We start from the raw sequence: 18,452 nt of genomic DNA on the forward strand, positions 1-18,452 counted from the left end.
TATATTAATGTTTTTAAACTGAAATTGATGTAGATAATATTTCAAAACAGTGGGAAACTGTGGTATTTTTCTTGTGTCATGATCACTAAAACCACACTGCATAAAATCTCATTTACTCCTCTAATGAGAAGGACATTTGGCCATTGCTGGCAACACTTTCATACTGTATAATACAATGCTGTTGATATTGTCATGCAGTCATACCATCATAAGGCAATATGTTGCCTGTTCAGTTCATTTCAGTCTTTCTCATGTGTTGTCCAGTCTTTTTTGTTTTTGTATTTTTTTCTGTACATGCTTAGAGTTTGTACGTTATTTAAGCAGGTAGGTAGCTGATGTCATAATATCTAATAAGGAAAATTTGTAAATCTTAATGTTATATGCCTTTAGTGAATAGACTCTAGGTAGGCATTGTTGTGGTTAAGACTTTGGAGCTCAGTCCCAGATGTTTTGGGTTCAAATCTCACTACTGAACTGGATGGCCATGCGCAAGGCACTTCATCTACTTGTGCTCCAATTGGAAAATCAAATAAATGCAACTGGTTGTATCTGAAAAGTTTTAAGTCTCCTTGGATAAAGAAGCTAACCTAATAAAATATACATATATATGCACACACTATGTTCACTTTTTCAGAAATGATAACCCTTATTATTTTTTCAGTTTCTGCTCAATTTGCATTATTAGTGGTCCTGTGGTCTGAAGAGCTGCCATTGTCACATACTACAAAATATGAAGTGTTTTTTTTTTCTTAGCAAGCCGTAAAATTTGAATGAATGCTGTGATTTAGTCAAGTCCTTATTGCTTATCCTCTATTTAACCTGTATATTAAACTAGTTTACAGATTAGTATAGTGGTTTAATTTCAAAAAGGAAAGACCAAGAAAACTTAAAATATTGTACTGAATCAAAATTTACATGATCATCTCCTTTCCCATATTCTCAAATTAAAAAATCAACATCCTGGGCTGCATAATGAACATCACAAAATAAATTACATTACTCTTTGAATCTCTGTTCAACAGATGGATAATGTGTAAACATGTTTTTTTCATTTTCTATGATGATACTTGTGTCCCTGATGGCATGATTGTGGTATTTACATTCTGAAATTGGTTTACCTTTAGACAGGTTTTAAAATTACCTTTGAGAATTAATGCATTGGAGAAAAAAACAAATATAATAAAAAATCTATATAAAGACATGGTTTGTTCTACCTGCAGGCACTATTCTGAAATGTTTCACACTGTTGTGGTGTTGATTGCAATAGTTGTAAGGGCAGAAGAGCCACTTTGTCACTTACGAGGTCAGCCAACAATGCTTCAATTTTCAAAGGATGGCGATGTTATAATTGGTGCAATATTTTCATTTCATGATATTGTGGAGGATGGAAAACCAAATTTTACGTCTATGCCTAAACCACTAGTATGCAAAAGGTAAGGTTCAGAACAGTTATACTGATTCTCTGTTATATAAATGTGTTTTATCAGGTAATGTCTTAATTTATCTGTAAGCTGTCAGATGATCAGTGTGCTTATTGCTTTTTGTTGATGTTCAAATATCTGTCACAAATTCTAAAAGAAGTACTGCAAACTAAAAAAATCAACAGATAGTGATATAATATGTGAAAGAATTATAAGAAAAAAAATTACTTACAAGATAAATATTCAGGACTAATAAACATAATTTATAGTGTTGCATTAATTATGAATAAGTATATAGATGGAGTAAAAGTTTTTGTCATTATTTTCACCATTCTTTTTTTTTTTCTTAATTATAGTTCACAGCACTATGGCTGTTACAAATATATTTTACACACAACATATTTGCAAATATAAGATTATAAACTGAAAGCTAGATGATCAAATTTGCCTGTATGCTGGTATAGTGGTGCAGTGGTTAGCACTGTTGCATCTCATATTTTAATCCCACATCCTAAGGGCATACAGAGTAGGGTGATTAGCAGCTCTAAACTGGCCCTGTGTGACTGAGTGTTTGCACTTCCATGAGTGTGCCCTGAAATAGATTGGTGTTTTTTCCAGGATTTATCCCTCATTTGTGTTCTGCAATGCCAGTTAAGTCCCTGGATGCCTCAAGTGCTACATTGGAATAAGATGATTAAAGAAATGAAAGAATTTAATAAATCTGATGTCTATATATATATATATATATATATATATATATATATATATATATATATATATATATATATATATATATAAATACATACAGTATATATATATTTATTTATTATAGTAATCTGTTGTACTTGATTGTATTTTTTGACACCAAGATTTATTTTGATGAATTTCATAAAACTAATCTGAAGATACATTAAGAAGATAAATATTCACCTTGTTGTACATTTATCTGCACATTTTTGTTACAGCTTAAACCTGAGAGAATTTCAAGTAGCTGAAACAATGATTTTAGCTGTGGAAGAAATAAACAACAGTACAGACATTCTTCCTGGTGTAACTCTTGGATATAAAATATATGATGACTGCAGTTCAATGCCTTTAGCTATTGGAGCTGCAATGGCTTTAATGAATGGACAAGAAGAAACAACGGTTCCTGATAAGTCATGTGTGAAATCATCTACTGTTGCAAATATAGGACTGTCAGAATCACAATCAAGTAAAGGTGTGGCCACTGTTATTAGTCCTTTTAATATTCCACTGGTAAGAAAAGTCAGTTCGTTGCATACACCATAATAATCTAATATATGTTAACACTGAGGAACACTGGGGAGCACAAGTTGAAATTTTGAGGTGGTAAAAAAATGAATACTGTAGTTCTGCTGGTGCCTGTGCTATGACTGGTGAGTGTGGCTTTGTGAATGTGGTGTAACTAATTTTTGTTTCATTCAATTCTGATTCTTGTTTTTTATCTGTTTATGAGAAATACTATTATAGTACCCATCAATCACTTTTATTTTATGTATCAGCTTTCACTTTGAGCAAATTATAGTGTGTTTTGCAATGAATACACATCAAAGTCAGTGATTCTGTCATATAATGCCCCCATTTTATTCAGTGATGTGCAAGTAGTTATCGGATAAATTTCTTCTGCTTGATGCAAATTATACTTCTTCAATCCATATGAGAGGTGCGCATAATTAATGGTTTGTCTTTTTATTTTTGTAAAGAAGTAAACATTCTTATTTTTTACACAGGTTTGTTTATAATAGGAACATAAAAAGAACATTTTCCTCCTGTGTCATTATAAGTAGATTTATTTATTTTTTTACAAGGATGATGTTTGAGCCAAAATGTCGATTTTCTAACCAATAAAAACTATGGTGTATTGTTAAAATCTGCTGAGCTTTAATATTTTAAAATGGTTCCTTGTGGTACTTGCTCTTATTATGGAAAACAATGAAAGAACAAGTAGTACCTGTTTTTAATTATTATAAAAACACTAAAAAAAATCCTAAAATAATAAAATCTTAATCAAACATTAGAATAAGAAAATGAGTAAAAACACGTTGTTTTCTTAACAGATAAGTTATTATGCCACATGTGCTTGTCTCAGCAACAAACATGAATTTCCTAGCTTTTTTCGAACAATTCCAAGTGATTCCTTTCAAAGCAAGGCCTTAGCACAACTTGTAAAGCATTTTGGCTGGAATTGGATTGGTGCAATCAGAAGTGACAATGATTATGGAAACTTTGGAATGGCAACTTTTTTGCAAGAGGTCCAGCAAGAAGATGTCTGCATTGAATACTCAGAGGTAATCTCCAGGACTTATCCAAGAGAAAAATTTCTTAAAACGGTAGATGTAATAAGGAAATCAACATCAAAAGTTATAGTAGCTTTTGTAGCATTTAAAGATATGGAATTCCTGGTAAGAGAACTTGTCTACCAGAATGTCAGTGGCATGCAGTGGATAGGAAGTGAAGGTTGGATTTCTACTGATCAGCTAGCAACAAGGGAAAATTACAGAGTTCTTGCTGGAACTTTTGGATTTGCTGTTACAAATGGATTTATAAAAGGATTGCAGGAATATCTCCAAAATGCCAAGCCTTCTTACATTCCTGGAAACACCGGGTTAAAAGAACTATGGGAAAGTACTTTCAGTTGTGCCTTGACACCCGAAAATAATACTCGATTGGCAAAGCCATGTACAGGGTTTGAGACTTTTCAGAATGTAAACAATCAATACACTGATGTGTCCGAGATCAGAATTACTAACAATGCCTATAAAGCAGCTTACGCAATTGCTTATTCGTTACATGATCTCTTCTTTTGTAAAACTGGCAAGGGACCTTTTGCTAATAAGACTTGTGCAAACAAGGCAAAAATTGAGCCTTGGCAGGTAAGTAGATTTATGATCATCATAAAACAAAAGATAAAAAAATGTTAAAGTTTCCTTGAACAATTGAAATACTCAAAAGAATTTGCCTGTTCCTTTTTGAAAGGTTCTACATTACATGAGAGCCGTTAATTATACAACCAAAAATGGAGAGAATGTTTACTTTGATGAAAATGGAGATCCAGTTGCCAGATATGAAATAATAAACTGGCAAGTCAATGAAGAAGGAGTCATAAAATTTGTCACTATTGGTCTCTATGATGCATCTCTACCTGAAGGTCAGCGATTTATAATGAATAACATCAGTGCTATTTGGGCAGGAGGTCAGAAAATGGTATAGTATACACACTAATATGCTTCTTTGTTATTTGTGCATTTTTCAGTATTTTTTAATAATATAATATTACAGTCAAGTGAAAATGCATTTAGTATCATTATAATTTCAAATATGATTAATCAGTACTAACGTGTTTCTATTTCTAAAAATCTTTCAAATTCTTTTCCAATATTTCATTTGCTGCCTAGGTTCCTAAGTCAGTGTGCAGTGAAAGCTGCCCTCCAGGGACTCGAAAGGCTGCTCAAAAAGGAAAACCTGTGTGCTGTTTTGACTGCATTCCATGTGCTGAAGGTGAAATTAGCAATATAACAGGTAAATACAAAACAGGCACTATAGTTATATCCAGCTTAAAACACTTTGTGGACGAAAATGTGGTCTTTGTCTGAAAATTCTCATTAAAATGATTGGAAGACCAGATTAAGAGAAATGCAACAGATAGTATATTAATAATTTTAATGTAATGGGAGGAAGTTAGTGGAAATGATGGGCAAATATGTCATAAAATTTGGACAGCCTTGCAAGCAGACACAGCACAATTCTATAACTTAACCTTGGAAATTTCATTTTGATCAGAGTTTGTGAACCTACAAAAGTAGTTGGTTCATTATGTTTATTATAAGCGATTAATAAAGCAGACTAGATGAGTGGATGAATGTGTGGGTGGAAGGATGGGTGGATGGTTGAATAAGCAACATAGGCTGTGGAACAATACTCAAATACCTTCATGGTAAGACTCTTAATTAGAGTTTCAGTTTTAAAAGAATATCATGCAACGTGCATCCTTTTGCAAACATTTAATGTTAGTCTAAACACAGTAACAAAGTACAGTCATGTTTGTTTATTCCAGTATTAAAGTGCAATTGTTGTTGATGTGAATTTTTTTAGATTCCTTATAAAATTTTCTTACTATAAGTCTAAGTGGACCACCAGGCTGGCACCACCAGCTGAACCCGACACAGACACACGTGGGACACAAGTTCAATGCACACTCTTGATTTTATTTTCTTTTTCCCTTGTGGGAAACACCTTCCCCATTCCCCACAAGTATAACACAGTCCCGGCACAAGCACAGCACAAATAATTAATCCTCTTCTTTTACTCTTTTCCTTCACCCCTCGGGTCAAGCTTCGTCGCTCCTACTCTGGACTCTGGCTCCCTTAGTAGTGGCTGCTGGCTCTTTTTATAATGCACCCGGAAGTGCTCCAGGTGTTTAATTATTCATTTCCGGCAGCACTTCCGGGTGTGGTGGAAGAACTGCCCATAAGGGCTCAGCAGCTCCTGCTGCAGCACCCCCTGGAGGCGCCTGCAGATCCCAACAGGGTAACACCACTCCAACATCCATGAAGCCCTGCAGGAGTCTGAGGCACTGCTGCAACCCAGGGGGGTTGGCATCTAGCGTCCCAAAGGGAAGTAACGCTCTGGCCACGCTTGCTCCCCCAGTCCTCCCAGTGTAGAGGCATCCCAGCTGAGCAAGAGCCCTGGCCACACGCCACAGTCTAATAGAAGCACTAAGTAAATGTGCTTAAATCATGCACAATTATTGTCATCACTTATTACATCTCTATTGGTAATGTGGTGGACTAGGTAACCTGTTGATTCACTTAAAGTATATGAGACTATCAAAAGGGACTATTCACATTTTTTAAGTGATGACATATAAATCAAAAATCTTCAGGGTCCTCCTATATCAGTTTTTAAACATGACGTGTTGTCAACAGTGTATTTTGCAATGAAAAAATACTTTATCATTTTGTGCTTACAGGAATTACTTATGAATGCTTTGAAATCACTAACGTTTTATTTCTGTCTGGTGCCTCTGGACTCACTGGTATGATAAAACCTCAACAGATGATATACCATTTGATGTGCCTTGATGTCTAGTTATGCAAGATGTCCCCTCATTTTTGGTCATCTGGTCCTGAAAAAAAATGCCCTCATTTTTAGGCAAATTGTGGACCATGTTTTTGCAGGAAATTACATCCTTATAAAAAAGAGTAAATCAATTGGTGTCTTCATCAAAAATCATTAGCTGGACTTGAACCCCAAAGGTTCACCCTCTAATGCAGGGGTGTCAAACTCCAGGCCTGGAGGGCCGCAGTGGCTGCAGGTTTTCATCTTAACCCTTTTCCTAATCAGTGACCAGTTTTCACTGCTAATTAATTTGTTTTCTCTTCATTTTAATAGCCCTGTTTCTAAGCATTCAGTCCTTTGAATTATTTTCTTCATTAGATGACAGCCAAAGAAAAATGAGATGTGGAACGAGCCAACAGATGACAAGCTAAATTGGGGCTTCAAACTCCAACCAATTTCACTCTGACCAGTTTCTTAATGAGAAGCTTATTCTTGTTGTTAATTAAACCTGTTATTTAATTCAGTGGACTGATGCTGCTCTCATTCTGTCACAGCAGACATTTCCAAAACTGTTCATTTTTCTGTTTTTTCTAAGAAAACCTTCAAAATGTTTTGGTGACCTGAGAGATCAACTTTACCGAGACCATCACCTTTCTTTATTTTCAGATATTGTGTGATTGGCACAGGTGAACTGATCATGTGGTGGCTTGTTTTGTCTCATTATTGTTTGGCTGATAATTAAGGAAGAAGAAACAACTAAGGGGCCTGAGCAAGTTAATTAAAACTAAAGATAAAGAAGTTAATTAGCAGCAAAAACTGGTCACTAATAAAGAAGATGGTTAGAATGAAAAAAACCTGCCGCCTCCAGGACTGGAGTTTGACATCCCTGCTCTAATGGGATAAGAGGGGTCAAAGTTACATTTTTTCAAATATATTTTAAAAAACGGGGATTGGTAATATACGCATGTGTAGTGTCGTTTTATGCTATTTTGAGGTTGCTGATTATAAATTTGATAACAATGTTTAGATTTGATTCTTTACTAGTGATCCTAGCCCTCCTCCCAGAGTATTACAAATGACCAATTTCAAACATAGGCACGTGAGATGTTAATTTTAGACTATTTCAAGATCCACGCCTATGAATATGATGTTAGTTTTGATTTTAGATCCTTTACAAGGGATCTATCCCGTAACGGCCCTGTATCAGAAGGTGAAAAATGACAAATTTCTATTACAATCAAGGACATTTAGACTTCAAACATTTGAATTGAAATATACATTTTAGTGTTTAAAATATCTGATGTAACTATTCTTGTTTACTATGTATTTCTACCTCATGAAGCAAATCATTAAATTTTTTATGAACATGCATGATTTGGGTGGCTTACGCTAATTCAGACTCTTTTTTTGTTTCAGATTCAAATGACTGTGCTAAGTGTCCTTTGGAATACAAGTCCAATGAGCAGAGGGATCACTGTATCTTGAAAGATATTGAATTTTTGTCATTTGGAGAAATTATGGGAATTTTACTTGTTACGCTTTCACTTCTTGGGACTTGCATAACAGTTGCTGTAGCCGTAATTTTTTTTCATTACAGGGACACTCCAATTGTTAAAGCTAATAACTCAGAATTAAGTTTTCTGCTTTTATTTGCATTGACTTTGTGTTTCCTTTGTTCAATTACTTTCATTGGTGAGCCATCAGAATGGTCCTGCATGCTACGCCACACTGCATTTGGGATCACATTTGTGTTGTGCATTTCATGTGTTTTGGGGAAAACAATAGTGGTCTTAATGGCATTTCGGGCTACACTTCCTGGCAGTAACATAATGAAGTGGTTTGGACCAACCCAGCAAAGGTTAACTGTTTGTACTTTCACACTTGTCCAAGTTGTAATATGTAGTATATGGCTAATAACAGCACCTCCGTTCCCAAACAAAAATGTGAAATATTTCAAAGATAGAATCATTCTTGAATGTGATTTGGGATCAACATTAGCCTTTTATTCTGTTTTGGGGTACATCGGGTTTCTCTCTGGAATGTGTTTTGTTCTGTCTTTTCTTGCTCGCAAACTTCCAGACAATTTTAATGAGGCCAAATTCATCACGTTCAGCATGCTCACATTTTGTGCAGTTTGGATCACCTTTATTCCAGCCTACATAAGCTCCCCTGGAAAATACACTGTTGCTGTTGAAATATTTGCAATTTTAGCTTCAAGTTTTGGCTTACTCTTTTGCATTTTTTCTCCAAAATGTTACGTTATTTTACTGAAACCTGAAAACAACACCAAAAAACATTTAATGGGCAAAACATCTGCATAAAATATATAATTATAACCTACTTTATTAAGTACTAATGTTTTAAAACATTGTAAGAAATGACCTATATTGTAAAGGAAATCCTCGACTTTCAAACACCTGACCAATGATAATCCCTCTTTTACAACTATTATCTTTCATATGAAATAGCTCCAAATATTGCCAGTTTAGACCTGCATGCACCATTTCCTCACACTTTTGACACATAAAAATCAGCAGGTATTAAATGAAATGGACACACCCCTGTTATACTACTCCGGGCTTGCAAATTATTTTGTAAATCTTTATTCATACTAAATGTTTTGTTTTGGTTGAAAATATTACTTAAATACAGTATGTATATGTACTATATAAATATGTATGAAATGTACTTAATTTATGACAGCAGTTTTGAAATTTATTAGACTTGGATTTCCTGGAATAAAACTACTATTTATAAAAATTGATTTTTTAAGAATATTGATTTGGCTCACAGTGTGATTTTTCATCTTAAAAATGCTTTATAGAAACCAATGGGTAATACAATCAGTAGAGTTTGCAACTCTGTTTGAGATAATGGTTTCTTTGTTTGGTGCATGGTTGGAATTACACACTGTAAAACTGTACTGTAGGAGGGTATCATAGAAATCGCAAACAGAGTTTCGACTTGATTCACAAAAAAGTGAATAGAAATAACTGGTGCAGTGGTGACTCAAAGTAAGAAGACACAGGTTCTTGTCCCAGATGTTCTCTGCTTGGAGCTTCCATATTTCCTCCCAAAGTCCAAAGACTTGCAGATGAGGTGAACTTGTGTTGCTAACTGAGCCCCTGATGGTGTGGGTATACGTGTTTGCTTGCCCAGTGATGGCCTGGCACCCTTTTCAGGTGTTGTTCCTGCCTTGCTCACTATGAGTGATGAGATAGGCTCTAGGTGCTCCATGGCCTGCCCTGTATTAGGGAGAGGAATGAATGATATAGGTAGACAAATAACACACAATTATACATTTTGTACTTATTTGGATGCTAATGCTTTTACATAATGCTATTTTCTATTCTGTTTTGACTGTTCTTCTTTTACATCTGTTTAAGGGACAGGAGATAAATCTATCAGTGTGAAGGGTCAGTTACCTATCATGATGTACTTTGGCTTAAAAGCACAATAAAATGTTGACCTGACTGATAAACAGATAATAATATATACACTTTCTTTAAACCTTACTTATGCAACACTTGTATAGCAACTCAATCCACAGAGACTCACATTGCCTGCAATTTTTTTGTTCCGAAAAATTCCTGCAATTCTACCTTAACTGTATTTAAACACTGACAACTTCAAAACAACATTGACAACTTCAAAAAAGAACACACTCTATAAATAATGTTGAATGCTAAAGAGTTTCAACTGTTTCAGTGAAATTATTATTTGTGATCATTATAAAGCAACAGATTAAATAATAAAAGCAGAATGAGGAATTCAGTTCTGACTTGATACAACTTTACTCATAATTTATAAATGTATATAAAACGGACTAAATTTTATTGAGAAATTATGGACTAATCCAAAAAAGTGGAAATAAGTTTGTAATCCAGTTCAAGCAATACTCTTTTGGTACACAAACTTACCCTACTGTGACTCTGCATGGACTGATATTAAATAGTAGATAGCATACCACTTTTTATAATTCACATTTCAGCTTCAATAACATGAGATTTTACATTGCAGTCCTAAGCCCGATCCCACATTTTATAGCATATCTCAAAACATTATCATCTTTTTGTAAAAACACAAAACATCAGGCTTTTTTATTTGAATTAAGGAAATGTTTCTTCTTGAATCTTAAGATTATCCATGACAGCACATGGCAAAACAGTATTACCCATAATATAACATTTCTATTAATGTTGTAGAAAATCCACTGCAGACAATTTCTCACCTCATTCTGTCAACTGCAAAAATCATCACTGCTCATTTTTCAATCATCACGCAGTGAAGGCAAGCTTGTAGTATGAGGAGAAAGAAAAAGAATAAAACATCCAGCAAAAGTTTTTGTAGTTTGTTTTGTAATATCTTACATGCACCACCCATTTAAATTTGATTTTTCTGTGCATTCAGGTAAGATGACAATGCTACATGTTTTCTTCATGGAATTGTCATCTACAGTTGCCCTCCAGTTCTTTGCAAGGTATTAGTTTCTGATATTCTAGGAGTGAGGTCCTTCAACAATGCAGAAGATGTAATGTAATTGATGAGAGGAAGATTTTAATAGGATTATTCCATGCAGGACCAAAACATGTCCTCAAGAAGTGTATAGATTTGCACCACAGCAGCATATCAGGAAGTTGGTGCCCATCAGAAAGTATCTGTACCTAAACTATGAATGACTTTTTTTCTACATAACCAAATCTAATAATGTATGGGAAAGCTTGAACAGCAGTAATAACATCTGTACAGAGGATCCACCTGACTCCTTACCTATTTTTCACATATTATTTTGGCCTTCCAGTTCTGAATTTGTATTATTTAAACAGTGAAATTTGATTTACTAAACTAGTGTTAAAAAAGTTCTAAGACAATGCATGAAAACAGTTGACTAAATTCATCCACACGTTTTAACATGATAAATAGATAGTTATATAAATAACTAGGTAGATAACTACATAGTTAAATAGATACTGATTGATTTTCAGTTATTATCTCTTATGGGTGATTTCTGTTATTTCTTAAAATCAATAATCATTTTTCTTGATTTTGCAATATTAACTTATAGAAAACATTTATCACACAAGTTAACAAACTCAACAACCACAGGACCACAACAGATTTCATACTCATTAAGTAAGCTCAAAATCTGAAATAGGCCATATTTTACCAAAAAAAATAAAATAACTGAAAGAAGATACTCAAGTGTAGACTGGGATGACTAGGATAGAATATCAGAGAGGCAACTATTTACTTCCAGTCTTTATGTCCTCTCTATTAAAAAGTCAATCAAATTCATATTCAAGCTACTTTTCCTGGTGATGTCCTTGGTGTCCATGCTGAGCTGCACAGACTGTCCTCACAAATATTTTATAGCTCCTGTTGGAGAATTCCCAGATGTTCCCATACCAGCCCATTTTCTTCATTTATTGGCCTACCCCAGAGGACTTCCTAGCTACACAGCCAAACCACATCAAATGGTTTCTCTTTATTTAGAGAAATGCTAGGATTCAGAGGTCAGAGATCTTTCCATATTATTGGCCCCTTTCGTGGAGAATTAGCCCAACAACATTGGTCAGTAATCTAATTTTGGCATGTTATTTGTTATCCGATATTAGGGAAAAAACATTGATTTCACTTGATTTGATTAGATTACAAAAAGCACTTTGTCTGAAAAATATGTAGACATGTAGAAACACTTCTCACTAATGCAAATATTGAGGTCCCACAAATAGTCAACCAGTATACACAGTACATACAGTATACAGTACATATGGTCAAGATGTTTAGATTTTATTTGACCTAGTATTAGAAATGGACAAGAGACATGATCTAGGTAACTTTGACAGTGGTATGACTTTTGGTGGCAGATATAATATCTCAGAAACAGCTGTCCACCTGGGATTTTCATTCACTGCATTTTCCAGAGTTTCCAAAGAGCAGCTCAATAAACAAAAAACAAAAATAAAAGAAAGGCCACACACACACACACACTAAAATAATGCCACTTTAAATCATTGACATATAGAAGGGCATCACTGAATGTACAGCCCATTTAGCCTTGAAGTAGAATGGTTACAGTGCTACTAAGCTACAATGAACAAGTGAATGGCAAACACAAACAAATGAAAATTAGATGACTGTTGCCTTCAGGAATTTCCATTTTTCTGCATTGCCTACTGATGAAAATTTCAGAATTTAGCACAAATTGCCTGAATCCATAGATCCATAATGCCTCATGTGAAAAATTTAGGGTGGTGATAATAGTAGAAATGTACAGGAAATGTAATTCCAGTTGGCATCATTTGAATTCCACAGAATACCTGACACTGTATACATACCTTCTTCAACTGTCCCATCATTTCCAGCTGAATGGCCTACAAAGAAAACAAATCTCAGTCGATTAGTGCAGCTTTAGGGTTGTGGTGGTAAACAAGGTTCACAGCATTAATATGTACCAGAAGAATCTGCTGGGACTTTGTGATGCTATTGATTCTGCATTTAACTAAATACTTACGGAACATTTTTAACACCTAATTGAATTCATATTTCAAGGAATTCAGATTGTTCTGAAGGCAACAGAGGGTTCTGCCTGGTACACTTTGCATGCTGTTGAACTAAACCACATTATAGTTATAATTGTTATAATCAATATTAAAAAAAAATTATTAAAGTACAGTGATCCCTCGCTATATCGCACTTTGAGTTTCTCGGCTTCACTCCATCGCGGATTTTAAATGTAAGCATATCTAAATATATATCACGGATTTTTCGCTGGTTCGCAGATTTCTGCGGACAATGGGTCTTTTAATTTAAAGTACATGCTTCCTCAGTTTGTTTGCCCAGTTGATTTCATACAAGGGACGCTATTGGCGGATGGCTTAGAAGCTACCCAATCAGAGCATGTATTACGTATTAACTAAAACTCCTCAATGATATACGATGTGCTTCCTGAGTGGTGCTTGATTGTTTGCTTTTCTCGGTCTTTCTCACTCTCTCTGACATGCTCTGCGCCTGACGGAGGGGGTGTGAGCAGAGGGGCTGTTTGCACAGAGGCTGTTTGCCTAGAAGATACGGACGCTACTGTAAAAAATGCTGAAAGACTACCTTCTTTCCCACATTGCTCCCTTCTTTGCGGCTGATTTATCGCGGTGCGCATACTTAAAAGCCCAACAGCACGTATTGATTTTTTGATTGCTTGCTTTTCTGTCTCTCTCTCTCTCTCTGACATTCTCTACTCCTGACGGCGCTCCTTTGAAGAGAAGATATGTTTGCATTCTTTTAATTGTGAGAAAGAACTGTCATCTCTGTCTTGTAATGGAGCACAGTTTAAACGTTTGACTAAAGGGTGTTATTTCATGTCTAGAGGGCTCTAATAATGTTAACAGTGTGGGAGAGTTTATAAGGGCTTAAAATATATAAAAATAACCATACAAACATATGGTTTCTACTTTGCGGATTTTCACCTTTTCTGGAACGCAACCCCGGCGATCGAGGAGGGATTACTGTAATATGTATATCAAGCATTTGATGGTATTGGGGTCGACTTGGGGGGCCCCTAGAGCCCTCAGAAAGGCAAGATAAGTATATGATGGTCCTGGTAGATTATGTGACCCTATACCCTGAAGCTGTTCCATTGCACTCAGCGACAACCAAGACTTTACCAAACACCAGATTCAAAGCCAGTCCAACACAATCCACTCTCACTCACAGCAGTGTGATGCCTGTAGCTGGCATCAACTCCTTGAAGCTGGGACATCGATAGCTATAGTCTAGGAGGGTATTCTCCGTACTTCGCTTAAATCATCCAGGATCTGAAGCCTCATCTTGGATCAGCTAATAACAGTTAAACTCATCTGGTTATGTCAGTTCTGCAAACGCACCTGAGGATTAGATTAGTGCAGCTGGATTCAATCATCTAAGATGATTGTGTGTTCCAGTGCTGCTTAAAAAGCCCATATATACCAAGACTACAAAACATGACCATCAAGTTGCTTATTGGTGGATAGAAATGGAAAAACAAAGAGCACAAATTTTTTCCCAGACTGAGCAAGAAGTTTTACTGGAGGGGTATTAAGAATTCAATGAAATAATATATACAAAAAGAAACACCGCAAAAGCAGCCAAAACTCAAAATAGGGCTGGCAAAAAGTTTCAAATCAAATGCATAAGTGTTTATTTTATTATTTGTATACAATGCTAATTTCCACAGTGTTATATCAGTTTTTTTTTTCTCCGCCTTCTCCTTATTACATCATCAATTACCAGGTATGATCAAATAATACAGTGAATGTTTAAAAAAATATATATTATGGTAAAAGTCACACTGACATTATTCCCACTCAAAATATTCCACCTCATTTCAAACGCAATTAACGTTCGTGCTTGCCACTTTCTGAAGCAGTTCTGGAAGTCCTGTTTCATGAGTGTTTTCAGTTGCGCTGTCGTGGCTGGCTCAATGTCCTGAATCAATTAAAAATGTTTACCTTTTGTGGTCATTTTGACTTTGGGGAAGAGTCAGAAGTCGCACGGTGCTTGATCTGGTGAATAAGGTGGATAAAAGACACACCGTAATGTTTTTATTTGACAGAAATTGCTGTACCATAAGTGATGTGTGACACAGAGCATTGTCATAATGGAGGATGACATTTCTCAGGTTGTTTTCTACACACACTGTTTCTTAAACACTCTAATAAGCCCTTATAATTTTCAGTGTTCACTGTTGTGTTCCTGGGTATGTGCCTAGCTCACATATTTCCATCAAGGTCAAAAAACACAGTCATCATCACCTTGATATTTTGGATCTTGATTGACGTGCAGGACATCGAGGCAGCCATGCCAGCGTAACTAAAAACACTTACGAAAAAGGACTACCAGAACTGCTTCAGAAAGTGGCAAGAACGATGGGATAACCATGCTTTAAGTCACCAAATGCAGCTTCATTTACTGTAATTATTATTTTTTTAATTTAAACATTCACCGTATTTTTTGATCATACATCGTATTATTTATTCATTTTAATTGAGATCAAATGTAAGCACAGCCAGGTACAAAAATATACCATAAACTGGTAAATCTTACATATCATAGCATAAACAGTTTCAAGAACATTTTTTTATTAATATATTATTATTATTATTATATTTTATTATTCTTTTAAAAGCTAATAAGGAAATGGCGGGGCTGAGTATTTCACAATCTGCTCAGTTACTGGGATTTTCACGCACAACCATTTCTAGGGTTTACAAAGAATGGTATGAAAAGGGAAAAACATCCAGTATGCGGCAGTCCTCTGGGCGAAAATGCCTTGTTGATGCTAGAGGTCAGAGGAGAATGGGCCGTCTGATTCAAGCTGATAGAAGAGCAACTTTGACTGAAATAACCACTCGTTACAACCGAGGTATGCAGCAACGCATTTGTGAAGCCACAACACGCACAACCTTGAGGCGGATGGGCTACAACAGCAGAAGACCCCACCGGGTACCACTCATCTCCACTACAAATAGGAAAAAGAGGCTACAATTTGCACGAGCTCACCAAAATTGGACAGTTGAAGACTGGAAAAATGTTGCCTGGTCTGATGAGTCTCGATTTCTGTTAAGGCATTCAAATGGTAGAGTCAGAATTTGGCGTAAACAGAATGAGAACATGGATCCATCATGCCTTGTTACCACTGTGCAGGCTGGTGGTGGTGGTGTAATGGTGTGGGGGATGTTTTCTTGGCACACTTTAGGCCCCTTAGTGCCATTTAAATGCCACGGGCTATCTGAGCATTGTTTATGACCATGTCCATCCCTTCATGACCACCATGTACCCATCCTCTGATGGCTACTTCCAGCAGGATAATGCACCATGTCACAAAGCTTGAATCATTTCAAATTGGTTTCTTGAACATGACAATGAGTTCACTGTACTAAAATGGCCCCACAGTCACCAGATCTCAACCCAATAGAGCATCTTTGGGATGTGGTGGAACAGGAGCTTCGTGCCCTGGATGTGCATCCCACAAATCTCCATCAACTGCAAGATGCTATCCTATCAATATGGGCCAACATTTCTAAAGAATGCTTTCAGCACCTTGGTGAATCAATGCCACGAAGAATTAAGGCAGTTCTGAAGGCGAAAGGGGGACAAACACCGTATTAGTATGGTGTTCCTAATAATCCTTTAGGTGAGTGTATATATATATATATATATATATTTCAATATATTCCTTTTTTGATGAGTTAGGGAATGTCATAACACTTCCACCTGTGCCTGAGCAGCAAGAGGTGATGTGATATGATGGATGAGGACACAGTGTCTGACCGCTCGTCTGGAGAAGAGTATGTAAATACTTAATATTTAATAATGTATAAACTTCACTCTAAGCATTCCTGTACTGATAGTGATATAACTGTTGCGCAGGAGCCCATTGCCAGCATACTTCAACCTTTTAGTATACAGTCCACATCGAAAAAGGTTAGGTGTGATGTCCTAAAGAAGCGTTTTGAACCATTTGCTGTATTTTGTGAACATGTGACATGGTAAAATGGTTCAAAGTGCTATACTGTGAGCCTTTTCCTGGCAACCACCAGAGGGTTAGTACATATTACTGAAGAGGCAAGAGGCACCATGCAGACAAAAATCCCAAGGAATTTTTATTTGATTTTTATTCATAGAAAAATGTGCATGCTTTGTACAAAGTATATATTTGACAGAAAATGACATAAAGAAAATGAAAACAGTAAAATACAGTAGGACATGCAGCTAGATGAACGGAGGAAAATCAAAATTAAACTGCAGATACAACTACTTCAGAAACAAATGAAAATGAATGAATCTCTCACTCTTTCTCTCTCTCACATTGCTTGGTCGTGGAACCTCAATAACTCAGTAGTGGCCCTTACTTGTCTGTATGGAGCACTGAAATAAGTTTGACTCCTGTGGATCCCATAGCTAGGATTCACACATGGAGCACTGTCTTAGCAAAAATAGTGTAATTAAAACAATTAGTTATGTAATGCTTATTTATAATTTGCCAATACTTTTGAGAGACATGAAAGATTCACACAGACATTTACAGTCTTACACTTACACTTGCAGTCATGTCCACTAAATTGATTTGCATATTTTGTGTAAAATATCATGTGTATTATAACAGTCCAGCTTCTATTCTACTCCATTACATCATGATATTAAAAGACTTCACTTTATAAAGCCAATGGGGTCATCAAGACAGTATAAGTGCAGGATACTTCTCAGAAAGCGTTGTTAGTATTCAGTGATTTTCAAATCTGTAGATGATATGTAATGTCATTATCCAAATGTAATATAAATGAAAGCATAACTAATTACATTTGTCTTTCAAACAGAACCAGTGGTATCAACAGCATTTTTTATAATTTGTGGGAACCTTGGGACATGTGTGTTAGTGAGACAAAAAAGTGGAAGGATACTTTGTCGATTCATTTAGAGGTGGATATAAAGATCACTAATGTACTGGCAAGAAAGATCGGCTGGATAAACATCTGACTCTGGCAGCAACATTCTTTCCTTGTGAAAGTTTTTTGTCAAAGGCTGGGGAGGGATCAGCAAATAAGAAGTCATCCTAACTTCGGCACAGCAGAGTAAATCATTTTATTAAAAGAATTAATGAACAACTGAGCTGTTGTCCTTCCTGTACTCCTAACCATTTTCCAGTGACATAAGCACAGCCCTAGTTGCTGACACATTTAAAATTTGTCTGCCCCTCACCATTCATAAAGCAGAAACCAAAATGTTAGCATATCAATATATACAGTATTTTAAGAGATACATATGCATTTTCATATTAAGTTAAGAACTAAGTTAGCCTTATGGTATACTAAACAATAATTCAAACAATACTTAACAGTAAATAGTCCAACAACTCAATATAAATAAATGAAGGGATTGTCTAATGCCATTAACAATGAAGGTTCACACTCTCATGCT

The 18,452-nt window shown here is 35.7% G+C and overlaps 1 protein-coding gene across 1 annotated transcript; it reads left to right on the top strand.

Annotated features, from left to right (window-relative positions):
- Positions 1 to 1,278: 1,278 nt before the first annotated feature.
- LOC120518286 (extracellular calcium-sensing receptor-like) lies at positions 1,279 to 8,821 on the top strand. Its single transcript, XM_039740985.1, has 6 exons — positions 1,279 to 1,433; positions 2,387 to 2,678; positions 3,500 to 4,315; positions 4,419 to 4,646; positions 4,838 to 4,961; positions 7,917 to 8,821. The coding sequence occupies exons 1-6, from the start codon at positions 1,315 to 1,317 to the stop codon at positions 8,819 to 8,821; spliced, it is 2,484 nt and encodes an 827-aa protein (XP_039596919.1). The 5' UTR covers positions 1,279 to 1,314.
- Positions 8,822 to 18,452: the final 9,631 nt, after the last annotated feature.

Source organism: Polypterus senegalus, chromosome 1 (assembly GCF_016835505.1).
Source record: "Polypterus senegalus isolate Bchr_013 chromosome 1, ASM1683550v1, whole genome shotgun sequence".
In the NCBI taxonomy this organism is placed as follows: Eukaryota; Metazoa; Chordata; class Cladistia; order Polypteriformes; family Polypteridae; genus Polypterus; species Polypterus senegalus.